The sequence below is a fragment of the Mus pahari genome, chromosome 6 (assembly GCF_900095145.1).
Source record: "Mus pahari chromosome 6, PAHARI_EIJ_v1.1, whole genome shotgun sequence".
Classification (NCBI taxonomy): Eukaryota; Metazoa; Chordata; class Mammalia; order Rodentia; family Muridae; genus Mus; species Mus pahari.
The window spans coordinates 75,975,250-76,000,201 of NC_034595.1; the positions used below are offsets into that span (position 1 = coordinate 75,975,250).

Below are 24,952 nucleotides of genomic sequence, written 5' to 3' on the forward strand. Positions count from 1 at the left end.
GGTTATGAGCCACCATGTGGTTGCTGGGATTTGAACTCAGGACCTTTGGAAGAGCAGTCGGGTGCTCTTACCCACTGAGCCATCTCACCAGCCCTCCTGAAGGATTTAAAAGTGCCACCCTGGCTGACTCTTCCTTAACAAGGATCCGGGTGGAGGGCTCGGGATGGAGGGTGCAGGACAAGTTGGGGAGGCTTCACAAGGGCTGTCTAAGACCCAGCACAGGAAGTAACTGTTCAGGGGTTACAGTCAGTGCTCTCCTGAGTCTCCAGCTAAGTCTGTCTTTACCCCTGAAGTCTGGGTGCCTCATCTGTCAATCAAAACAGAGCAAAGCCAACAGGATAATCCTTGCTCTCCTCTGCTTTGCAAATCAGATGACAGGGGGATGAAAAGCCACGTGACCATCAAGGACAGGGCAGGTGGCTGTGTGGGGCTTGCTTTTGCTCTGGCCTGCCTCACCTCTGGACAGCCAAGCCACCACCTACTCACCCCTGCAAAGGAAGCTCTGGCCTATTATAGGACTGAGTCTTGAGGAGAGAGGCCCTGGGGATTCTATGGAACAATTTGTTGCTGTGTCTCCAGATGATGTGGGTCAGGTCCCCACCCCCAACTCCCAACTTCAGGGTCGTCCCCCCTCCTCTCAGCTTCCTGGGTCTGAGCCTCACTGCTCTATCCTCTCCAGGGTCAGAGTGAGCAGACTTACTCCACAGTGAAGACAGGCGCACCGGCTGTCACTGTCACCAACCTGAAGCCCGCTACCAGATATGTTTTCCAGATCCGGGCGGCCTCCCCAGGGCCTTCGTGGGAGGCCCAGAGCTTCAGTCCAAGCATCGAAGTGCAGACCCCAGGGGAAGGTGAGTGATGTGTGTGAGTGCCTGGAAGATTCTGGATGCAGGCAGCAGGGAGAGATAAGGGAAGGGATTCAGCGAGTCCAGAAGGGAGCCACAGAAGAGCTTCAGGCATTTAATCCCATCACTAGGGAAGCAGAGGCTGGCAGATCTCTGAGTTCAAGACCAACCTGATCGCCAGAGTGAGTTCCCGGACAGCCAGGGGTACACAGTGAAACTCTGTCTCGAAAAACAGAAAACCAACAACAACAACAAAACAAAACCGAACAAACAAACAAACAAAGGGGGAAAGCCACTTCACATTTTAGTCAGAGAATTTGAGATCTATCTGTAGTAACCCACTGGGCATCTACCCTGGAGCACAGGGACCCCAAAACCTGTGCCTGCTGGTGCTCCCCTCTTTGGAGGATGCCTCTTTATGAAACATCCTGAACTAGCCTTGTCAACATCACCTCTCTCTGGTCCTCCTCGGGTCCTCCCTCCTGCTCCTCTCTCTGATCCTCCTTGGTGCACTGTCTGCTATCCTCTCCAGGCTTAGCATGTGAAGCCAACTTCCCAGAAAGGGAGGACATCAGGAAGGGGCACAGGCCAATAATCTGGGCACTTGGAAAGTTTGAGAAAGGACCGTTGAGAGGTATTCAAGGCCAAGTGCCTCTACACAGAACTCAAGGTCGGCAGAAATGACATCAATAAGTAGCAGAGCTGGAGGTGAATGCCCACAATCCCAGTGAGTGGCAGAGCTGGAGGTGAATGCCCACAATCCCAGCGAGTGGCAGAGCTGGAGGTGAATGCCCACAATCCCAGCGAGTGGGAGGGAAGGAAAGGGAAACCAAGAGTTTGAGGCCAGCCTGGGCCACATGAAATCCTGCCTCAAGAAACAAGAAAGGGGGCTGCAGAGATGGCTCAGCAGTTAAGAGCACTGACTGCTCTTCCAGAGGTCCTGAGTTCAAATCCCAGCAAGCACATGGTGGCTCACAACCATCTGTAATGAGATCTGATGTCCTCTTCTGGTGTGTGTCTGAAGACAGCTACAGTGTACAGTGTATAAATAAAAATAAAAATAAAAGGAAAGAAAGGAAGGGAGGGAGGGAGAGGGAGAAGGAGAGGAAAGAAGAATGGAGGGGACGGAGGAAGGAGAGAGGGAGGGAGGAAGAAGTGAATGGTGTATAAATCACTTCTCAATAAAGTTCCAACAACAAAAGAGAAGCTGAACTTGAGAATTGCCTATCTCCCATTGGTCCCGCTTCCTGGTGCCTGCTTCTTCCCCTGCCTTCCAGCGCCCCCCTTGCGATTCCCCCGGTCCCTTTCAGCACTCAGTCAGAAGCTTGGCTTTCTCTCTGTTGCTCACCTGCTGGCCCCAGCCCTCAGGATCTCACCTCTATCTACCCTGGGCAGCTCATCTTAGTATTTACCCCAACAAAGGCAGCTCCCATAAGAGGCATTCTGGCACCTGCTGTCGAGATAAGAATTCTTCCCAACCTGCTCCAAGACTGTAATCCAAGATAGGAAATGCTGGGAGCCCGAAGAGAGGTGAAGATGGAATATGGAGGCAGTCCTGGATCGGGGGAAGATGGACAGGCAGGAATGCCTGTCTGTGTCTGGCCGAGGACAGGCGCTGGCAAGAGCAGATGAGAGCCTTGTCTTGAGACTGGGGAATATTTGAACAAGTGGAATCGTGTCAGGAAGGTGTTTGGTAGTGGAAGCCACCTGAGCCCACTTCACTGCGCCCTGTGTGACTGGCCATATTGCCTGGTCCCCAGGCTTGAACCAGCCTCCTCTTCCTTCCTCACCCCAAGCCTACTACAGACAGCCATGTTTCTACTCAGTGTCCAGTGCCTCTTCACATTCCTCCTTCCCATCCTGACTCCCAACTCCAGAAACTACCTCTGTCCTTCCCTCTCCAGCCAGGCAGGAACGGGCAGTTCACTCCTCCCAGGCAGTCCCTTCTCCTTAGCCTGCATCCAAGGTCCTCTAGCTGTGCCTCCCCAAGATCCCTCCATTCCCAGATTCAGCTTCCACCTGGCTCCCCTCTGCCTCTGTAGGGTGTATCCTCCAGTTCTGTGGGCTGCTTGTCATTTCCCAGGCCCCATTTGTGCCTATGGGCCTGGGATGCAGACTCTGTGCCTTTCGGTCTCCCAGCCTGCCACCCCTGCTCTGGTTATGCTTTTCTCTATAGTTAAGGATTGTTTATATTGTGTATTAACACATTTACTCTTGTCTCTCAGTCTGGGCCTGTGCACTTCTCTAAGCAGCCTGGGGTCCTGTGAGTGTCTGTCCAGTTTTAGAGCTGCTTTGGCATTAGGCAGAGGATTTGGAGGGTTCACCTGGGTGTGGTGGCACATGATGTAAGCTCAGCACTTGGGAGGCAGAGGCCGAAGGGTCAGGAGTCCAGAGTCATCCTTGGCTACACAAGTTGATACGCCATTTTGAAAACGAACTCAAACCCCCACAAAATCCCGTGTTCCCACCACTTAGAAGCTATGTGATTTTGGATGAATTAGGTAATTTTCCTCAACTTGTCTCCTCTGCTTAAACTGGAGACAGTGACCCTCCCAGGACTTCTGGAGTGATGCGGCAGGATGGTATAGTTCAGGTACGACGCAGCCTGCCTTAGCCACAGCCATGCTCAATGTTGAGGCACTGCTGTTGTTGGTGGGATTTTCCGTGCTGGGGAAGGGACACAGAATAGAGGCTGTGACTCCGCGGAGCTTCTGGAAGTCTCTTGTTGCCTTGAAAGGCATAAGGGGAGGCCAACCCCAGCAACCTGGACTCCTCTCAGAGCTAAGCTGCAGTTGGGAGGCCCTGCCTGCAAGCAGAAGGGTTTGGCACACCAACGGCCACTGTGGGTGTTGGTCACGGTGCACCAAACGGCTGAGGGATCCTCCTGGCGTTGGTGCTTGACCAGGCGCCTAGTCCTTTGCCTGCCTCAGTCCCCTGTTTTTTTTCCTCTCTAGTTGCCCCAGGGTCCAGGGACCAGAGCCCTGCAATGGTTGTCACCGTGGTGACCATCTCAGCCCTCTTGGTCCTGGGCTCCATGATGAGTGTGCTGGCCATCTGGAGGAGGTAGGCAGTTGGTTTCATCCCGGTAACCTCTCGTAGGTTCTGTCCCCATGTACATAAAATATGTACACACAAGTACCTATAAGTGCAACACACACACACACACACACACACACACACGCAAGTTCACAGACTGAGACTCAAGCACACTCCTGCATAGATCCCAGTGCCGCCAGGGAACACACGCCAGCGACCCTAGCACTTAGGTTGTGGAGACAGGGAGGTCAGGGGTTCAAGCCCTACTTCAGCTACATAGAAAATTTGAGGCCGGCCTGGGCCCTTGTCTTCTCCTCCCTTCAAAAAGGTAGCAGCGTGACCAGGGCGGCCCCTCCCCCACACGCTGCTCACGCACCAGCTGCAGGCACTGCGGATAGCTAGCTCAGCCGTGCTGGGATGAAGGGGATTTAGCTCCTTAACTCATTAAATGTCAGAAGGCATCGCGGAGGATGGAATCAAGTTCCAGCTGCTCCTGTGCGATTAGGATTCTCCCGAGTGCCTCGCGCCCCCCCCCCCCGGCTCTGGCCCCCGGGGGATCTGAAGCCCCTTGAACACAAGCAAAGAGAAAAAGTCAGTAAGTGGGTGGGAGAGAGAGGGGGACAAGGAGGGAAACGCATCCGTCTGAGCCCTGCCCCTCCTCTCTAAGAAGCTTGCAGGCAGAAAAACGGTGGGGAAAGCGAGGGAGGGAACTGGGGGAAAGAAGGGGAGGGGCCAGGACTGGTCAGGTTCCATTTCCTTTGCACAAAGCAGAGACTTGTGAGCGGTGTGCATCCCCACCCTGCCCAGGGCCATATTCTATGCCCAGGAGCCCCTGGCCACCCCATTCTGGGGCTGTGGTAGGCAGAGCTGGTGGGTTGGAGCTGGGCGTTGAGGCAAAGCGGGCTGGCTGGGGAGCTGCCTCTCAAGGGTCTGAGCCACCTGCGGGCTAGAGGAAGAGGGAGTTTTTCTTTGATACTGGCTATTTGCATGGCCTTGACCAAAGCTCTGCTGGTGGCAGAGGAGAGATGATTGTCCTGCAGCTCCAGGAGCCATTTGTGTCAGGTAGATGTGACAAGCTGGGATCAAAGGCATGAGCACTGAGGAGACAGAGGCAAGTGGAACTGTGAGTTCAAGGCCAGCCTGGTTCCAAGATCGCCAGAGCACAACAGAGAGACACTGTCTCAAAAGGGGTGGGGGAGGGAGGAGGAGGAGGAGGAGGAGGAGGAGGAGGAGGAGGAGGAGGAGGAGGAGGAGGAGGAGGAGGAGGAGGAGCAGGGCAAGCATGGGAACTCCTTCCTCACAGGGTCTAACTGTAAGTCTAACTGGGTCTGCTGGGAAATCAGGGATGGGCAGCTGCTGGGAGTATCCTGGCTCTAACCATCAGGGCTGTGGAGGCAGGAGAGAGACCAGTGTACTGGAACAGGCTAGGATTAGCTATGGGCTAGCTGCTGACTTCAGGACAAGCCACCTTTCAGTGAGGAGAACCAGAGAGTAAGGAATGGATTGAATTACAAGATTTTCTTTTTAAAGGTTTGTTTTTAGGTATGTGTAGTTTTATTTATGGGCGAGAGTAGATGTGGGATATTCGTGTGTGTGTGTGTGTGTGTGTGTGTGAGCACACACGATCACATCTACTCCAACAAGGCCACACCTCACCAATCCTTCCTAGATAGTTCCACTAGCTTGAGACAAAGCATAGGAGATTCTGAGGCAGTCCTCATCCAGACCACACACACACTGAGCCTTAGTAAGTATGGTAGCCGTCTGCTGCTGTGACAAATGTACAATACAGTTAACTCAGGACAAAAGAAAGTTTTGGGGGGCTCGCAATTTCAGAAGTTTGGTCCATGGCCACTTGGCCTTGGTCCTGTGGGTAGCAAGTCATCATGATAGGAGATCATAGCAGAGGCTCACTTCATTGGCAGCCAGCAAGCAGAAAGTCAGGAAGGGACTGGGGTCACAATGTTCTCCTAAAGGGCATGTCCTCAGTGGCCCAATTTCTTTCTCCCAGACCACACCTCCCAAAGGCCCCAACACCTCCTTTTTAACCCAGGCCATGGACCCCGTCGTTTAGCACTCAAGCCTTTGGGGGACAGTTCAAATCCACACCATAAGCCAGTGTGATGGCACACACCTTTAAGGTTAGCCTGGTCTATATATGGAGTTGCAAGACAGCCAGGACTACAAAATGAGACCCTGTCTCACGGCAACAAAACAAGACACAAAAGTAAAACCCACACTATACCTGCAAGCTCTTTGCTACCATGATGTTGTGGCAGGGCTGTCTTTATTATGGTTTTATTACATAGAAAAAAAAAGTGAGCCACCCAGTTCCACAGCCACTGTGTAGGGATGCTGGGATGCAAGAGCTCACAGTGGATTGCAAAGGGTATGCGTCAGAGTCCTTTCATGCCTTTCTCTCCTGTGACACATTTCCCTTTGGCAAACTGTTCCCCAACCCTAATTCCTTCCTTGGTAGGACCTTGTCTCCTGTGCTTTTTCCTTCCTCGATTCCTGTGACAGCTCATCTTCTGCCCACTTCTATTCCTCTTCTGCATCCTCTTCCCATCCCCTTCTGCCTCCTCTTCCCATCCCCTTCTGCATCCTCTTCCCATCCCCTTCTGCATCCTCTTCTCATCCTCTTCTGAATCCTCTTCCCATCCCCTTCTGTCTCCTCTTTCCATCCTCTTCCCATCCTCTTCTGCCTCCTCTTCCCATCCCCTTCTGCATCCTCTTCTCATCCTCTTCCCATCCCCTTCTGCATCCTCTTCCCATCCTCTTCTGCCTCCTCTTCCCATCCCCTTCTGCATCCTCTTCCCATCCCCTTCTGCATCCTCTTCCCATCCTCTTCTGCCTCCTCTTCCCATCCCCTTCTGCATCCTCTTCCCATCCTCTTCTGCATTCTCTTCCCATCCCCTTCTGCATCCTCTTCCCATCCTCTTTCCATTCTCTTCCCATCCTCTTCTCATCCCCCTCTGCAGCTCTCTTCCCCTCACTTTAGCCTGATCATTCCCAGTTCTTCCTTTCAGGCTCCCTCGTCTCCCTGGGCAGAGTACAGAGCCCCACTTTGTATTTTCAGAGCAGATCCACCTTCCATCAGATTCCCTACTCATAGACTCCTCTACATCTCCCACCACCCAGGAGTTAATAAATCCGCACTATAAGCCAGATGTAGCAAGCTAAGGGATCTGAACTTTCCCGTTTTGCTTGGCAGTGGCTCTCCGTTAGCTCTCTGGGCTCCTCGCTCTTTCGGTCAGCTACCTGCAGTCTCCAAGCCCCATAGTCCCGTCATCTTGCCCTTCCACAGATCTCTCACAGGATTGGCCACCCCATAGCTCAAGCTACTGCCATCTCCTGAGGGAACTATAGATGGCTCCCTTCTGGCTGCTGGGGTCTTCTTTCTCAAGTGCAAGCTGGGAAAAAACCCATATAAAATACAAATTAAGTCAGGGCATTCCCCTGCTCCAGGTCCCCACCAGCTTTCCTTTGCTTCCAGAACAAAAGCCAGAGCCTTCGTGGGGCCCAGAAAGGCCTGTCTTATGTCTCCGGATCCAGACTGCCCTGGGCTTTGCCTCTGGCTCAGGAAAGATCAGCCTGTTACTCCTGACAGGGTAGCAGGGAGCTTTGGGCCAGGAGTGTAGACTTGCACATCTCTGGAGTTTGCTCAAAGCAAAATCACCAGGAACAATGATGGCACTGAAGAGCTAGAGGGACGGGTTGTCTGTGTGCTGAGGGGAGGAGGTTGCCAGACTGCAAACCATGGCTACAGCTGTGACGGAGGCAGCAAAAGCTGAAGAAAGGGGAGGGTGTGGGGCAGGGGGTGAGGGGAGAGAGAAAGTATCTTTCAGCAGGGGTGGTGCAGTGCATAAAAGTGCTTGCCATCAAGTTTGGTGACCTGAATTCAATCCCTGGGTCCCACATAGTGGAAGGAGAGAAACTATTCCCTCGAGTTGTCCTCTGACTTCCACAGGCGTGCCAGTCATGCAAGGGCAGCATGCACGCACGCACGCACGCACGCATACGCGCACACACACACACACACACACATGCACACACACACGCGCGCGTATGCACACACGCGCACACACACGCGCACATACACACGTGCACACACACACGCGCACACACACACGCACACACACACACACACACAAAGAGGTAATTTTTAAAACTATTTATTTATTTATTTATTTAATGAGTGCTCCATCTGCATGTACACCTGCATGCCAGAAGAGGGCATTGGATCCCATTACAGATGGTTGTGAGCCACCATGTAGTTTCTGGGATTTGAACTCAAGACCTCTGAAAGAGCAGTCAATGCTCTTAATCGCTGAGCCATTTGTCTAGCCCTAAGGTAATTTTTTGTTGTTGTTGTTTTTTGTTTTTTTGTTTTTTTGTTTTTTTGTTTTTTTGAGACAGGGTTTCTCTGTGTAGCCCTGGCTGTCCTGGAACTCACTCTGTAGACCAGGCTGGCCTCGAATTCAGAAATCCGCCTGCCTCTGCCTCCCAAGTGCTGGGATTAAAGGCGTGCGCCACTACTGTCCGACTCCAAGGTAATTTTTAAAAGATTGAAATGTACTGGGCAGTGGTGGCATGTGCCTTTAATCCTAGCACTTGGGAGGCAGAGGCAAGCAGATTTCTGAGTTCGAGATCAATCTGGTCTACAGAGTGAGTACCAGGACAGCCAGGGCTATACAGAGAAACCCTGTCTCGAATAACCAAAAGAAAAAAGAAAAAAAAAGATTAAAATATTTTAGAAAGAAAGAAAGTGGGGGGGTTGTAAAAATGGCTTAGTGAGCCAGGCATGGTGGCACATACCTTTAATCTCACCTTTAATCTCATCATTTGGGAGGCAATGGCAGGTAGATCCCTGTCTTAGTTAGGGTTTTACTGCTGTGAACAGACACCATGACCAAGACAACTCTTATAAGGGCAACATTTAATTGGGACTGGCTTACAGGTTCAGAGGTTTAGTCCATTATATCAAGGCAGGAGTTCTCAGGAAGAGCTGAGAGTTCTACATCTTCATCTGAAGGCTGCTAGGAGAAGACTGTTTCCAGCCAGCTAGGAGGAGGGTCTCAGAGCCCACACCTACAGTGACACACCTACTCCAACAAGGTCACACCTCCTAGTAGTGCCATGCCCTGGGCCAAGCATATTCAAGCCACCACAATCTCGGTAGGCCAGCCTGGTCTACAGAGTGATCTACAGAGTGAGTTCCAGGATAGCCATGGCTACACAGAGAAACCTGTCTTTTTTTTTTTATGATTTATTTATTTATTATATATAAGTACACTGTAGCTATCTTCAGACACACCAGAAGAGGGCGTCAGACCTCATTACGGATGGTTATGAGCCACCATGTGGTTGCTGGGATTTGAACTCAGGACCTTCAGAAGAGCAGTCAGTGCTCTTAACCGCTGAGCCATCTCACCAGCCCGAGAAATCCTATCTTGAAAAATCAAACCAACTAAACAAACAAACAAAGATGGCGTAGTGGAGAAGGGCATGCAAGGACCCACAAGGTGGAAGGAGAGAACCAACTTCTGCAACTTGTCACACACATACACACACTTAATAAATCTAAAAATAAATTAAATTAAAAACGAAAAGAAGCCAACAAGACGAGAAAGTCGCTCCTCAGAAGGGGCACAGAGCTTTTCTTTCTGAAGGGACCAAGAGGTGCTGCCCTGGGCGCTGGTGAAGTGGGAAGGGCTGGGGTCGCCTGGTGAAAGGATGCCTCTGCGTCCCCACAGGCCCTGCGATGGCAAAGGAAGTGGCAACGCCCATGACGAAGAGGAACTGTATTTCCACTGTGAGTTGTCCATGCTGCACATACCTCTGTCTTTGGCCCCTTCCCAGCTGCCACCTCCTGTTACCCCAGCAATGAGGCCCGTTTCCTCAGTCTCGCTTTCTCTTCCTCTGTTTTCAGTCAAAGTCCCGACACGACGCACGTTCCTGGACCCCCAAAGCTGCGGGGACCCGTTGCAGGCTGTGCATCTGTTTGCCAAAGAGCTAGATGCCAAAAGTGTCACCCTGGAGAAGAGCCTGGGAGCAGGCAAGCCCTGGACCCCAGAAGCCTGGATCCATCAGGGAGCTCCGCCCACTGGATAAGCCCCACCCACCAGGCAACACCCACTATGGAAAGCCCCACATCTTTGCCACCTCTTTTCAGAAAGCTTGTCCCCCACCCATGGCCGGAAGCCCCGCCTCTGCACCGAGGGCACCCCCTTCCCAGAAAGCCCCTCACCCACCTAAAGTGTCTGTGGCTCTGCACTCTCTGGTCTGTTCCCTAGGTCACTGTGGGACATCTGCCTCAGGACCTTTCTCCAGGCAGTCTCAAGTTTATCCCAGGCTTTGATGGAGTAGTGAGGAAAGGTTTTCCCAGGAAGCTTCGGGCCAGACACACCCGAGGTCTGGTGATGGATTAGCCAAGTGACGAAGAGGCTCACCCTCTTCAGCTCTGAGCCTCAATTTCTCGCCTAAAAGGCTGCCACAGGTACTCACTCCCCAGGCTCAGGGCACCTTGCTGGCTTGTTACTGTGCTCCGAGAAACAGGCCTCTCTCCAGAACCCACACCACAGAAGGCAGGAAGAGCTGTAGGGCAGAACAGATGCAGACATCACTAGCCCTGGGCATTGCTGCATTTAATGACCTTTGATGGGCAAGCATGTGCAAAGTTGCTGTGTCTCTGTCACAGAGAAGGAGACTAAGTATGGCCAAGAGGAAAGAAGAAAAAAAAAAGGAGACCAAGGTTACAATGCTTCAAACTCAAGAGCCTCCCACAGCAGCTGGGAAGGACCCCATGAGCCAGAGTCACCTTGCTTCAGTCTACCCCATTTGTTGGTGGGAGTCTGAGATGCCTGTTTCTTCACAGGACGATTTGGGGACCTGTGCTGCGGCTGCCTGCAGCTGCCTGGTCGCCAGGAACTGCCCGTGGCCGTGCACACTCTGAGGGATGGCTGCTCAGACTCCCAGAGGCTCAGCTTCCTGGCTGAAGCTCTCACCCTGGGGCAGTTTGACCACAGCCACATTGTGCGGCTGGAAGGCGTTGTCACCCGAGGTAGGCCTGGCACTACACATCCCTGTGCTTAGCACACCCGAGGCAGGCCTGGCATTACACATCCTTCGTGTGAGTATCAGGTGGGGTGCTCCTCTAGGCTGTGGTGTGGGCCCTAGCACAAACCTTAGTTCACTTCCACTTTAGTGACTCAGGATGGTCCCTCTCTTGGAGTGGCCATGCTGACCCCAGAATGACCTTTTTTTTTTTTTTTTAACTATATGTAAGTACACTGTAGCTGTCTTTAGACACTCCAGAAGAGGGTGTCAGATCTTGTTACGGATCTTGTTACAGATGGTTGTGAGCCACCATGTGGTTGCTGGGATTTGAACTCTGGACCTTCGGAAGAGCAGTCAGGTGCTCTTACCCACTGAGCCATCTCACCAGCCCCCAGAATGACCTTTTTAATGATCTTTCTCGGCTGACTCCTTGCAGCTCTGACTTTGTCCCACTATGCATAGTTGACTTTTTTTTTTTTTTTTTTTTAAGCCTCAGCACCAGGGTGGGTGGGGGTGGGGCTGGGTGGGTGGCAAGATTAGAAAACTTGGCTTAGCTTCTGGCCCTTTGGGCTGAGGTGGAGGTGGTAGGGGGCGCTGTCCATAGGCAGTGGCAGTAACTCGGTGTGTCTCTGCCCCTGATACAGGAAACCCCTTGATGATTGTCACTGAGTACATGAATCTCGGGGCCCTTGACGACTTCCTCAGGGTGAGTAGCCGGTTGGAGCCCTGGGTAGGAAAGTAGCGATGCCATAGGTTTTTCTTGGCTCTTCTCTTTTCTCTTGGGGTTTGGGGTTGCCAGTGCTCCCACTGGGCAGGCTGGCCTGATGCTCACAGTACACCGAATCCCAGAGGGACATAGTGGTTCCCTGGGTGATCTGAGTGTAGAGCCCAGGCTTCAGTCCTCACCCGTCCCATAGCATCATGAGGAGGAGCTGGTGGCTGCGCAGCTGATGGCTCTGCTGCCCGGGCTGGCATCGGCCATGAAGTATCTGTCGGAGATGGGCTACGTTCACCGGGGCCTTGCAGCCCGCCGAGTGCTCGTCAGCAGTGGCCTCCTCTGTAAGATCTCTGGCTTTGGGCGCGGTCCCCGGGACCGAGCAGAAGCTGTCTACACTACCATGGTAAGGAGCTCCCCTTCTTTGCGCCCATGTGCTGCCTCTCTCCGTTCGGCCTCCTTCCCTGCCTGGTCTCTTCCCTCAGGCGGGCAGCTTCCTTAGATGTGGAGGGGTGAGGGGAAGACATGTGGGACCGGCTGTAGGTGCTGGTGGCCTGCCTGGATGAAGCCTGCTGGTGACTTAATGCTTTCCTGCTCTGCCCCTGCTTACCCACCTAGAGTGGCAGAAGCCCAGCGCTCTGGGCAGCTCCTGAGACTCTACAGTTTGGCCACTTCAGTTCAGCTAGTGATGTGTGGAGCTTTGGCATTGTCATGTGGGAGGTGATGGCCTTTGGGGAGCGGCCCTACTGGGATATGTCTGGACAAGATGTAAGTGACCTATGGCTCCAGCTCCCTGACCTCTTAGCTCCCAGACCTCTCTTTCACTCCCATCCTGCCTAGAGTCCCTGGGATGGTGGGTGGTGGCGGCGGTGGTGTGGTGTGGATGTTGGGTAATTGGAAGCATCCTGTCTGTTCCCCATCTCTGGAGCCTAGGTAATCAAGGCCGTGGAGGATGGCTTCCGGCTGCCACCCCCCAGGAACTGTCCCTCCCAACTGCACCGTTTGATGCTTGAGTGTTGGCAGAGAGACCCAAGTGAGCGGCCCAGGTTCTCCCAGATCCACAGCATCCTGAGCAAGATGGGGCAGGAGCCAGAACCCTCCAAGTGTGCCTCGACTACCTGTCTCAGGTACATCCTCACTGACCCCTAAGCCAGGCCAGTAAGCCAAACTATCACCTGTCTGTAAATAGTCTCCCAGATCCCCATGGCAACCAACCACCTCATCCTACCTGTTCAGGTGTGAAGCTCAGCCCATTGCCCAGACCCATGTGGCATCCCCACCTGCTTCAGGCACATTTTTTTTGTTTGTTTTTGTTTTTTGTTTTTCGAGACAGGGTTTCTCTGTGTAGCCCTGGCTGTCCTGGAACTCACTTTGTAGACCAGGCTGGCCTCAAACTCAGAAATCCGCCTGCCTCTCCCTCCCAAGTGCTGGGATTAAAGGCGTGTGCCACCACCATGCCTGGCTGCTTCAGGCACATCTTACCTCATCAGGCAGTTGTGTCCTGGAATTTGCCCTTTAATCAGCTCAGCTCCCCACCTGCTTGAGTATCCTGACCAATGTCTTTAGAGACTTTTGGGTGCCCACCAGAGGCACAGTCATCACTGGGTGTGGTCACCTTACTTTTTCCCTTGTCTTTTCTTGAGCTGCTCTTTTAGAGTGACTGGGTCTTATGCCACACCCTGGCTGTTGTCAGACTGTAGCTCCTCTGCTCCTCAGGCCTCCCACGCCCCTGGCAGACCGTGCCTTTTCTACCTTCCCCTCCTTTGGCTCCGTGGGTGCCTGGCTGGAGGCCCTAGACCTATGCCGCTACAAGGACAACTTCTCTGCAGCGGGCTACGGGAGCCTAGAGGCCGTGGCTGAGATGACTGCCCAGTGAGTCTAAGAAGCCAAGGCCAGGGTTCAGGGGACCCAAGAGAGCCCCTTCCTACTTGGGAAGCCCCACCTGTCCTGGTCCCTGTCCCTGTCCAGAGAAGGGGAAGCAGAGGGTTGGTTCCATGGGAGGGGTAGGAGGATTGGCTCAGTTGGACATAACGATTCCTCCTTGCAGGGACCTGGGGAGCCTTGGCATCTCTTCTGCAGAACATCGAGAAGCCCTCCTTAGTGGAATCAGTGCCCTGCAGACTCGAGTGCTACAACTACAGGGTCAGGGGGTACAAGTGTGAGCAGCTCAACCCTGCCCAAGGACCTGCAAGCTACGCTCCCGTTGGGTGGGAGGCATGCTCTTCCTTAGTGGGCTCTGAGCTGGTTGGTACCACGTTGTCCCATTTCATTTTTTCCTCTCAACACCTTGCTGACCTAGTGGTCCTAAGACGAGGTTCAGATCCCTGGAGAGGACCCCAGACATAACAGTAGGAAGAAGGTTAGGGTGTCAAGGGAAGATTGGGGTGTCAAGGGTGTTGGTCGGGAAAGTTTCAGTTGTCCTGCATCAGGCCCCTTGGGTTTCCACACTCAGTGGGGATTGGGCCTAATCAGTGGGCATCTCATTTCCCTAGAGAGCATTTGACTTGCCAGGCAGTAAGGGTCCCTGAGAGAGACCCACTGGTTCAAGCAGGGACCACAGCTTCCTAGGCACCTGAGTAAGGGAGCCTGAGCCAGTGGGTAGTGTCCCTTATGTCCTGTGCCTTGGCTATGTCTATCTGCACACTGGTACCAAGGCCCTAGCAGGCAAGTGGTGCTGAGCTCAGGGTCTGGACCCCAGGTGGACACTCCAGAGCTGATGGCTTCTTGCCTGGGGGTGGGCAGTTTGGGATGAGGGCCAAGCTCCTACTCGCCACACACAGTCCTGGTACTTGCCCTGGGCCTGGATGTCTGACTTGATTGGAACTGATTTCAGAGGAGCACAATAGGGGTGCTCTTCTGCATTCTGGAGGGTGGAGAGGAGAAAGACTGAGGAAGGGGTGTGATAGGCTGGTCTAACCCCACTATATACTTGGGGAAGTCAGAGCTTATATACAGTCTCAGAGCTGGGGTCAATGCCAGACCAAAATCCAGGGAGAAGCCTAGCCCTGGAGAGAGCTTGCCCGGCCCTATGGTACTAGCACTCGTCCCTGGGAGCACAGTGAATCCTCTCTGGGTGAGCCCCTTCAGGCTGCTCAGTCCCTCCAGCGAGCCTCCCTGTATGCTCTTTAGAGCTCTTGAAGGAGTATGGTGCTAAGCTGACCTATCTGCAAGGGCCTTGAGACCAAAGCCATCCTGAGAGGGTAGAAAGGCCGCTGGATGTGGACAGGGCAACGGGGTTAAGTCTGTCTACATGACCCCTGATGGATGCCTGTTTTGCTATGTAGGGAGGAGGGGTGGCAAAGGATGAGACAGAGCAGGTGGGAGTGGAGAGGGGTGGGCAGGATAGAGAACGCTTTTGGAGGGGATCCCCCGAGACACAGGGGAATGGGCAGGAGGAATGTGAATGTTTGTATAGCGGGGGCGGGTGTGTGTGTGTTCAAAAAGGCTTCGTAAAGTCAAAACTGAATAAGGCCTTGCAGGGCAGGGTGTCCTCTCCTGAGGGTGAATGCCGTCATCAGCAGGCTCAGAGTGCAAGCGAGGATGTCTAACAGGGAGCCTGGAAGCCACAATGCATCTTTGAGGAGTACCACAGAGTGGGGAGCAGTGGCTCCCAGCAGTGCCTTTGGCCTTGACCTGCCCACAGCAGCAGCTCCCTCAGAGCCTCCCCATTTCCAGCTGTCTGCTCCCTGGGCACCTGACTGAGCTCGGCGACTGGGGAATACTGGGGTAGACTGGGACACTGTTCCCACCTTTGACAGAACTGGGGGAATCAAAGCATCCCCACATGCTCTTCCTTCATCCTCCCTCCAGGGAAAACTGGCCCAACATCCAAGAATCATGGGGACCAGTGCCCTGTTTTGGGTCATCAAGCTCACCCTCATCTCCAGCTACATCAGTCATTAAGGTCAAACTCCTCCCCTCCCCAGCTGTTTGCAGAGGGGTCCCTGGCTGTGTTGGCAGGAACTTCGGTGTCCAGGGTAGACCTCTCCTCTCACGAGGAGGTCCTAGAATCCTGAGGGGTCCCAGGCCTCAACCCTGCACAGGCACCAGCATGATACAGGGTGCTGGGTCACTGGGACCCTCCACAGATTTATTTTTATATATGGAGCTGTTCACTGGACAGAGGGAGGTCACCTGCCACCCATATTGCCCTGTCACCCACCCAGGGGAGGGGCTGGTTGTGGGTGGAGGCTCCTTTGCAGAACTCTAGAGATGTGTTTATATTTCTGGGTTCTATCTGCAGTACCAAGTAATAAAAACTTGTCTGTGTTATGGTCCTCCTGTGCGTCCTTGTTGAAGCGCTGAGCAGTGAGTGGGAATTACGAACACAGAGCCTGGGCATGTGTGGGCCTGAGAAATCTCTTTCTGCACATGGGACACACTGTGGGTCACGAGGCTGCTTCACAAAACCAGTCTAGTCAAGGTGCTGGAGGAAGCGGTACCTACAGCTTCTGTGGAGTTGGGGACAGGGAATGACTGGCTGGGTTATATGGATGTGTGTGGGAGTTGCTCCAAGACTCTTTAGGATACAGGTGGACATCTTGGACCTTGGAGCATAGATGTGAGCTAGAGACTGACCTCTAGGGTCACCACAGAAAGCTGAAGCCAGCACAGGAGGGAGGCCCTTAGTGAGTACAGGGAGTGGGGGGGATCCTGGAGAAGCTCCAGTACTACAAGGGAGCTGAATGGAGGGACCCAGGAACCAAACTGCACGGAACAGTAGAAAGGAGAGGTCTATCAGTGTGGAGAGCTGGAAGACGGGAGAGAAGAGACCTCCTTAGCCCCAGGACTGGGAAGTGAGCAAGCATGATGGGTGGGTGCCCTGCCCCCTGGCCAAGTCCCACCCTTGGATGGTTCATCCTCCTTAGCTCCTGGGACAATGTGTCGGGAACACACCTGGCCTGAGTTACCACAGTCCTGGATCTTGGGGTCCCCTCCGTCCACAGGAAACGTTTCCACACTCCGAGGAGGCTGTCTAGGCATACCCATGTAGCTGAAGCTCCCAAACAACCTGAGTGAATGCAGATGACCTAGTACTGACTTAAAACTACAGCAAACTAAGATTTATTGAAAACAGCAAGCTTTCAGTAGACAAATCAGCTGAGATGGTAACTATGTGTATGAAAGCCTCAGCAACAGAAAAACAATTTGAAACACATCTGCCCACAGAGCGCAGAAATGACAACAGAACACAACAGGGAGAGCCATGCGCCGGGACCTGCATGGAGCACAGACCCCACTGCTGACCACATAGCCTGCCTGGGCCCGGGAACCAAGGCTACACTTGCCCTCTAGGACAGTGCTCTACGCAGTGTTTAGCCCCAGTGGGACCTCGATCCATAGGCGGTTCTGTCACTCCGCACCAAGCACACAAAGGCCCTGACTAGCCCTGTTCCCATCCCAATTCCCACTAACTAGGAGTGCGCAGCAAGACACCATAGCTGTCAGAGACAAAGCACGGCTGCAGGTGTTGGCAGGTGAAGCACCCCACAGAAGGAGGTCAGATGTGCGTGCTCTGCTACCACAGTCCCTGCTGCCACCTGTGTGCCCTGTTGTCCTCTCATCGGCCCGTCCGTATACTGCTGCAGATCTGGGCAAGGCGGCTCTGAAACAAGGAAAGGTCATTCAAGATGTGCCTGGCACACTAGCCCAGTCAGCTCTTAGTCTACTCAAGCACAGGATTGGTTTTAAAGATCTGTTTATTTTTATTTTATGTGTGTGGAGGTGTCTAGTGTCTGTGGAGGCCAGAAAATGCACTGTATCCCCTGGAACTGGAGTTACAGATGAACTGCCATGTTTGCCAAAAGCCAAACCTGGGTTCTCTGCAGGCACAAGTGCTCTTAAGCACTGAGCTATCCCCCTGCAGCTCCCCAAGCCTGGGTCTGAGCGGAGACTCATTTCTTAAACGAGGCAGTGAGGCACACGGGTGCAGGCTCTCCCCTGATGTAGATTAGGGTCCCAGCTCCAGGCTTGTCCTATTCCTGTGGTACCTACCCTTCACTGATGTATGGACACAGGGTGGGCTTTCAGCAGCCATGCCTTTTAGCCCAAGCTCCCATGTACACTCAAGCACAGCTGACAGGCTGTTCTTGAGAATGAACAGAAAAGTAAGAGCTGGACTGGGCTCCTCAGAGCCCCACAAAGGCCAGTGTCAAGGGCAACCTCCTCCCTGTGGAGACGAATCTGGGACTCACCGAGAGCTTTTTAATGCTTCCCAGGGCCTCTGGATTCAGCTGAGCGATATCAACTCTCTGCAAGTCACTGGCCAATAACCGCAAGCTCTAGATGGGGGAGAAAGCGTGGAACACTCCAGTTAGCCAGTGCTCTCAGGGTCTCCCTGATATTCTGCATATAGTGACAGAAATCAGCCGGGATGGAGAAATGACAATGCAGCTGGATGTTAGACCTCAGGAGACAATGACACCATCAGTGCTGTCCATGGACCACTGGCTCGGTTATACAAGTACAATAGCACACAACCACATCGGAGGTCAGTCCCCTCCTCTCATGCAGGCTGAACGGCTAGCCTGCTCTCCAAAGCACCAAGAAGCCAGGCCAGCTCAGCTTGTTTTAGGATCTCTGGAGCCCCACTGGCCCACCAAGCCGTGCCTTCCTCTGCACTCCCTCTAGTGCCCATTGCTGCACACCCCACCGATGGGATGCTTCTCAAGGGCAGCAGAAGGTGGCTGAAGGGCAGATGGGCCTGGAGCCTGGGAGAGAACACTAGGCTCAGAGAGCTGAGGCTCCGCCTTCTGAGGGCCTCTTCAGAGTCTGTGAAGCCCAGCTACCTCAGGGAAGAGGGAGGTTGCACTGTGGCCTGGCTTTCCAGGATGGCACTTACCGCACCGCCACCTATGGGCACACTGAGGGAGATCTCTTTGCTGTCTGCGAGGGGGCTCCCGTTGACGGAGATGTTATAAACCTGCTCTTTGGCTGCTGGAGTGCGTAGCCCTGGAGTCTTGAAGACCCTAAAGGGTGGAGAACTCTGTGAAGATGGCTGGGCAGACTGAATCACTACACCGGCACCAGCCCTTCCAACCCATCTCATCACAAGCACAACTTTTCAAGTCACCTTTCTAAGAAGGCAAATTCTAAATTTCAGGAAAACGTTTTTCAAGCTGTGATGACTAAACAGGGCTGGAGAAAGGAGGCCGCACTCAAACGTGCGCCCAGGGAAAGCCAACTTGTACCCAGCAAACTCAAGCTCTGAACAGGCGCCTCACCCGCCTGTGCTCAGAACCAAATGCGCGGGGTCCTGTGCTCCCGTCCTGAGGCAGCTGACTCCCAGACTACATCACACCGACCCCCAGACCACCCTTCTCAAGACAGGACACTGATAACATTTCTTCCAAAATGCCGTTCCCTAGCTGTCTCTAGAAACAGTGGGGCAGGAACTAAAAGTAGCAAGTTTGCTCACGTCTTGGTCTACTCCTTAGAGTGGAGTACGTTACCGGTCTTAATTCCTTATCCTTCCTCGTGGAGCTGAGCAATAGGAACACACAGCATTCTCATTTCTTTTCTCTGAGAAGGGTCCCACGTAACCCAGGCTGGCTTTAAACTGGCTTTATAGCCAAGGATGACCTTGAACTGATCTTCCTGCCTCCAACTCCAGAAGGCTGGGATTACCTGCTGGGGTCACCAGGCCATGCTACCCACCCCTCCCTTAAAGACTGCACAGGTTTCCTATGGATCAACCAGGCCCAGGGCAGGGATTCACTTCTGCTGTAAACAGCTTCAGGAAAGGTGGTATGACTTTTCTTTTTTCCAAAGGTATAGAAGTAAGCAACTATTCATATTTAAATGTCATCTGACCAGAGTTAGAGAAGGCTAAAAGTGGTGGCTTCCCACTCACCAGACCTATGTTCCTAGGGTGAGGAACTGGAACAGGGTCAGGGCAGGGGCCAACAGTGAACCTCAGGCGTGCTCTGAGGTGTCTCAGGTGCATCAGCTGATCTACCCCATGCTGTTCACTGCTGGGCTCCACCCAATCCAACTGCCGCTCTCCGTACTCACCGGGAATCAAACCTAGGTGTCATGCCTGGGGTTGGTTTCACCAATGACGGCTCCAGCCTGCTCATAGCTGGTGTCACAAAGTCATGGCTTATCCTGCAGGTAAGATACAGACAGGCATGAGGGGTTTCAAGTCACAGGTGCCAAGGATGACAGTAGCCACAGAGGTCATGTCAGATGGTGTCCTGCACCTATCACATGGTGCAGCCTCCGAGCTGCCCGGGAGGGAGCACTGTTTACATTCATTTATGGCTGCAGATGTTCACCCTTGCAAAGAACTTCCCTATGATCACACAGTAGTGAAGAGCAGAGAGGCTGAACCTCGCAGTCTGTGGCAACATGTGAAATTCCCAGCCAGGTGGAAGAGCCTGTGGACCATGAAAGGCTCCCATTCTCTCTGGCAGCTGGCTACTATCAGTGTCCTGATATGGCCTGCTCTCCTTCAGAGACATGCAGCCCCAAGTCCCTGAGTTGTTCCTCCTTCCTCACAAAGGGTTCCTGTGGAGTCCCCGAGACCCATTTAAAACCATGGAGATTCCTAACTTAGTAGGTCCAGGAGGGACATTTCAAGAAATTACAGGGCTGGAAAGGGGGCTCTATGGTTAAAAACACTTCCTGCTTTTCCAGAGGACCCAATTCAGTCCCCGGTGCCCATATTAGGTGGCTCCAGCTGCTCATCTCATTCCCCAGAGCTCATTTGCCTCTGTTTCTGCCATACTGGAGGGATTGGCCAAGGAAAGCAAACGACACATCTATTCCTGAAAAAAAAAATCAATCACCTTTTGCTTCTGCCTCTTCCTTGTACAGACTGGGTTCTCTTCTTGGATGGAAGGCATCTTTTGACCTAAAGGCACAAACTTGAAGTCACTCAAAGACTGGCAAAGGAGAAAAGGAAGATAAAAAACGGAGGAGAAGAATCAGCTTTTGAAAGGAAAAATAAAACTCAATATAAGAAGGCTCATCACAAAAAAAAAAAAAAAAAAAAAAAAAAGTTCAGCCGGACGTGGTGGCGCACACCTTTAGTCCCAGCACTCGGGGGGCAGAGGCAGGCGGATTTCTGAGTTCGAGGCCAGCCTAGTCTACAAAGTGAGTTCCAGGACAGCCAGGGCTACACCACAGAGAAACCCTGTCTTGAAAACATAAAAAGAAGGTTCATCATGGGGAGAGATGGCTCAGTAGGTAAGAGCATTGACTGCTCTTCTGAAGGTCCCGAGTTCAAATCCCAGCAACCATATGGTGGCTCACAACCACCCATAATGAGATCTGATGGCCTCTTCTGGTGTGTCTGAAGACAGGTACAGTGTACTTACATATAATAATAAATAGATCTTTAAAAAAAAAAAAAAAAGAAGGTTCATCCCGGTTGAGCACAATGGCACCAGGTAGGCTGAAGCATAAGGCCAGCCTGGACTACACAGTGAGACTGCCCTGAGGACTCTGAAATAGAGGATGTGGGCCAAGATTAAAGGGAACTCTTGTGTGTATGCATGTGCCTGCACTCAGACACAAGTGGCCCTGTGGAGAGCAGAATCAGATGCTGGGTGTTTTCCTCCAGTGCTCCACCTTGTTCGAGACACTTGTTCTCTCACTGAATTTGGAGCTGGTCAGGGTGGTTCATTCCCACTATGTTCCTTAAAGTACCACTCTAGGGTCACTCAGGACATCCCGGGTGCCCAATGCAGGGAACGCTCTGCAGTCCTCACCTGATCCAGGAATGCCTGACAAGAATCCCGTGCCTCTCCCCGGACCCTGCATCTTCTTCTGGTTGTCTGTGTGAGTTTTCGTCAGGAATTCCTTTCCACTTCCCCTCTAGTGCCCACATGAGAGTATTAAGACCCAAACGTCAGAACCTCTCTCCTCTCTCTCCACCCCGCAGAGCTCCATGCTAGAATTCAATTCTGAAAGTCCTTAACTCAGCAGGGCAGGCAGCTGGCCCGGCACCTTCACCAGCCACTCTGCCTCCAGGGTCCTACAGCTAGGACGGCAGCTGCTGCTCCAGAGAGCACTGATCATCTCTGCTTCCTCATTTCTTAGGCCAACCGAGCATGCCCTGTTCAGAGAGGGAACTCACCCCAAAATCACCCCTACTTTTTTTTCCTGTTTCTTTCAAGGCATTGAACTCTAGGTTATCCTGGCTGGTTCCTTGCCCTCTTCCATTTATTTAGAATAGTTTTGAAATATCACTGGCTCTTAGCATTGCCCAGCTAGCAGAATGGAAACTCACGCTTGGGCCACTGGGCCATCCATTATCTGGTCTCTACTGTCCTCCATTTCTTTCACAGCTTCTATCCCCGCCAAACCAAACCTCCCTCCGTTCCTCGGAAAGATTTTCCCTCGCCTGTCCCAAGCTCTTGTCTACTACTTAACTAGCGAAGCTCGCTCTGAAAGGAAGGACGGGCTGTGTGTGTCCTAACGTTTCCCGCTCCTTCCTCTTCCTGACACACTTCCCACTTGTCTGACAGTACCTGTGCTATCTGACACTGAGTGCAATCTTCTCAGTCTATGAGCTCTGCCAGCACAGCACTGGGTTCTACGCTGGAAAACCAGCACAGCACTGGGTTTTACACTGGAAAAAAGAAATTGCTTTATGCACATGGGTGTTTTGTTTGAGGATATGTATGTGTGTAGTATTGTGCTCCTGGGGGCTGTGGAGGCTAGAAGATGTCAGAAAGCTGGGAACTGGAGTTATATAGTTGTGAGCCACCATGTGGGCACTAGGAAATGAACCCGGGTCCTCTGACAGAGAAGCCCATGTGCTAACTGCCAAACCATCTCTCCAGCCTCACCCCACCCATTTCTGTATTTGCGTATCGTTAGCACTTATTCTTAACTACTTGACTCCCTACTTTTGCAGATTGAAGATTCTTATGGCTCTTTCTTCTTCCTTCTCTTCCTTCTTCCTCTTCTTCTTCTTCCTTTATCGATTCATCCACCTCGATTACCTTTCGCTCTATAAGAAACAGTTTTAGGAGTTATTTCTGTGAGAACCTGTTCTGCTCAGCAGGGTCCATAGCATTGCCTTCCATGTAAAAGCCCCTTAAACATGAATACTTGTTATTTCCACTGGAATCACTCATACATCTTAAACATCCCTGGTAATCTTTGTTTCTTCCAAGATAATCATGTCATTTATAAATAGTAATGTAGTAATTAGTAGTTCTTAACTTGTGTTTCATATTGCCAACGGGCCTTCTGTTCATTCGGTCCACAAATAACAACCACAGCACAGATTTAGTTGCCTCAGTTACAGACAAGGCAACCGGCCAGTCTTTGTTAAAGCCGGGTGGACTAGACAGCCGCAGCGCCAGGCCTCACACTCACCTCAGTTTCCTCTTTAGTACTTTTCCCATTTGTGGTATGTGTGTTTCTGAGATAGGGCCTTGCTACATATCCTAGGCTGGCTTTAAATTCACTATATAACCCAAGCTGCTCTCGAACTTGGAATCCTCATGCTTTAGCGTCCCAAGTGCTGGGATTACAAGTGTATGCCATCATTTTTGGGACAACTATCTTATTCAGAATGCCGGACTAGCCCTACAGTACTATTACCTAGTTCTTCAATCACTCCGATTGTTGATTGTTAATTTTTATTTTATGTGTGCAATACATAAAATTATGTATACATCACATGCATACCTGGGGCCGAGGAAGTCAGAGGAGAGCATCAGATCCCCTGGAACTGGAGTCACAGGTGTGAGCTACCACATTAGTGCTGGGAACTTAATCTGAATCCATTGCAAGGGCAACAAGTGTTCTTAACCATGCCCTCTCTAGCCCTCTAGGAAATCTTTTATAAAAGAGGATTTAAACAAAGGCAAACAATCAACAATAGGAGTGGTTGAAGTGTATGTGCTTGTGTGCATGCATGCGTGTGTGCATGCATGTTTAGCCCAGGCTGGCCTCACACTCACTCTGTAGCTGAGGCTGAGCTTGAACTACTCATGCCTCCCAAGTGCTGGGATTAAAGGCGTGTGCCACCACTGCCTGGCCATCTTTTTTTTTTTTTTTTAAGGTCCAGGTTTTAATTCACCCAACCTGATTCCATGCTCATTACTTTAGCTTGGCTTCCCAAGGGGCTGACAAGATGGTTCAGGGGGTAAGCTTGCTTGCTGCCATGTCTTATATCCTGAGTCCAGTCCCTTCGATCCATGTCTACAGTAAGAGAAAACCAGCTACTGTAATTTGTCCTACCAGCACACACCACCCTTTTCCCAAATAAGTAAATGTAACAAGTCTCACAGCATGGGGCATACATGTGAGATGATTTTGCACAGGCAGATCTGTGAATGCAGTCACAATTTAATGCTGACAAAAGTGTTTCTCTGAGTATCTCTTCAGGCATGCTGAGGATGCCAGGGAGTCTCATTCATACTTCTGGAGAAAGTGCGCAGGCACCGAGGCCAGTCTTTAGCACCAATTTCCTTCTCCTTTCATTTCTACTTTAGCTCACACATTAGTCTTGCAACCACTGAATAGTGACCCAAATCAAAATTTTAGACTTAACAAAACCAAGGTCCAGAGAGAGACACCAGTGAGGCCTGGTCTGAGAATCCAACAAAGCTCCTTGGACACAAGGGTTTCAAATGCACTTACACCAGGCGTGCTGGCACTGTCTCTAATCTCAGCACTGAGGCAGGAGGATAGCCAGCTCCAGGTTCACTTAAGCTGCACACTGAGACTCTGACTTACACCATTAAAGGTCTTGGGAGATGGTCAGTGGATACATGCTTGCCATGTAAACAAGTGTGAGGAACGGATTTCAGACACGTAGAACCCAGGGGAATACCTGCCCATAATCCCAGCCTTTGATGGATGGAGACAGGGCATGTGGCAAGTTGGCTAACTAGACTGTCTGAAGAGGCAAGCTCTAAGCTCTGAGTTCAGCAAGAGACTGTCATTAAAGTGGAGAGTGGCTGACACCCAAGGTCAGCAGCCTCTGCCTCCACACACACTCACACATTTATCTGTGCTCTCACACACACCATAAACATATACAAACAAAATTATACAGAGAAAGGGGGAAAGTACTCACTTTTAGCAGATTTCAAAGGTGTCTGAATAGCTTCAGCTGTTAAATTGTTTATCTCTGTGATGTCTTGGTCAGCCTGTGACAGTCAGAAAGCAGCAGGCTTAGTCCAGCAGGTATAAGAAATAGCAAGCAGCCGGGGGTGGGGGGGGTGGGGGGGGTGGCGCACGCCTTTAATCCCAGCACTCGGGAGGCAGAGGCAGGCGGGTTTCTGAGTTCAAGGCCAGCCTGGTCTACAAAGTGAGTTCCAGGACAGCCAGG

At 52.0% G+C, this 24,952-nt stretch overlaps 2 protein-coding genes across 5 annotated transcripts in view; one reads left to right on the forward strand and one right to left on the reverse strand.

The window, feature by feature from the left end:
• Epha10 (EPH receptor A10) overlaps nt 1-15,919 on the forward strand; it is a 36,635-nt gene extending 20,716 nt beyond the window's left edge. Inside the window, exons 7-17 of one of the 3 annotated variants that reach the window (XM_021200482.2) lie at nt 680-851; nt 3,800-3,908; nt 9,638-9,696; nt 9,814-9,939; nt 10,759-10,944; nt 11,585-11,646; nt 11,858-12,061; nt 12,274-12,423; nt 12,589-12,782; nt 13,372-13,527; nt 13,703-15,919. In XM_021200482.2, the coding sequence (XP_021056141.1) occupies nt 680-851; nt 3,800-3,908; nt 9,638-9,696; nt 9,814-9,939; nt 10,759-10,944; nt 11,585-11,646; nt 11,858-12,061; nt 12,274-12,423; nt 12,589-12,782; nt 13,372-13,527; nt 13,703-13,817 (1,533 nt within the window). In that variant the 3' untranslated portion in view covers nt 13,818-15,919. Of the gene's footprint in view, nt 1-679; nt 852-3,799; nt 3,909-9,637; nt 9,697-9,813; nt 10,381-10,758; nt 10,945-11,584; nt 11,647-11,857; nt 12,062-12,273; nt 12,424-12,588; nt 12,783-13,371; nt 13,528-13,702 lie in introns of those variants that run through there. The other 2 variants (XR_003844107.1, XM_029540427.1) reach the window with 2 other exon arrangements.
• Nucleotides 15,920-16,692: 773 nt separating this feature from the next.
• Cdca8 (cell division cycle associated 8) overlaps nt 16,693-24,952 on the reverse strand; it is a 16,066-nt gene continuing 7,806 nt past the window's right edge. Inside the window, exons 4-10 of one of the 2 annotated variants that reach the window (XM_021200284.2) lie at nt 24,698-24,770; nt 22,512-22,615; nt 20,445-20,509; nt 19,669-19,761; nt 18,497-18,623; nt 17,850-17,936; nt 16,693-17,260 (exon numbers count right to left, since the gene is read on the reverse strand). In XM_021200284.2, coding sequence (XP_021055943.1) covers nt 17,216-17,260; nt 17,850-17,936; nt 18,497-18,623; nt 19,669-19,761; nt 20,445-20,509; nt 22,512-22,615; nt 24,698-24,770 — 594 coding nt within the window. In that variant the 3' untranslated portion in view covers nt 16,693-17,215. Of the gene's footprint in view, nt 17,261-17,338; nt 17,596-17,849; nt 17,937-18,496; nt 18,624-19,668; nt 19,762-20,444; nt 20,510-22,511; nt 22,616-24,697; nt 24,771-24,952 lie in introns of those variants that run through there. The other variant, XM_021200285.1, reaches the window with a different exon arrangement.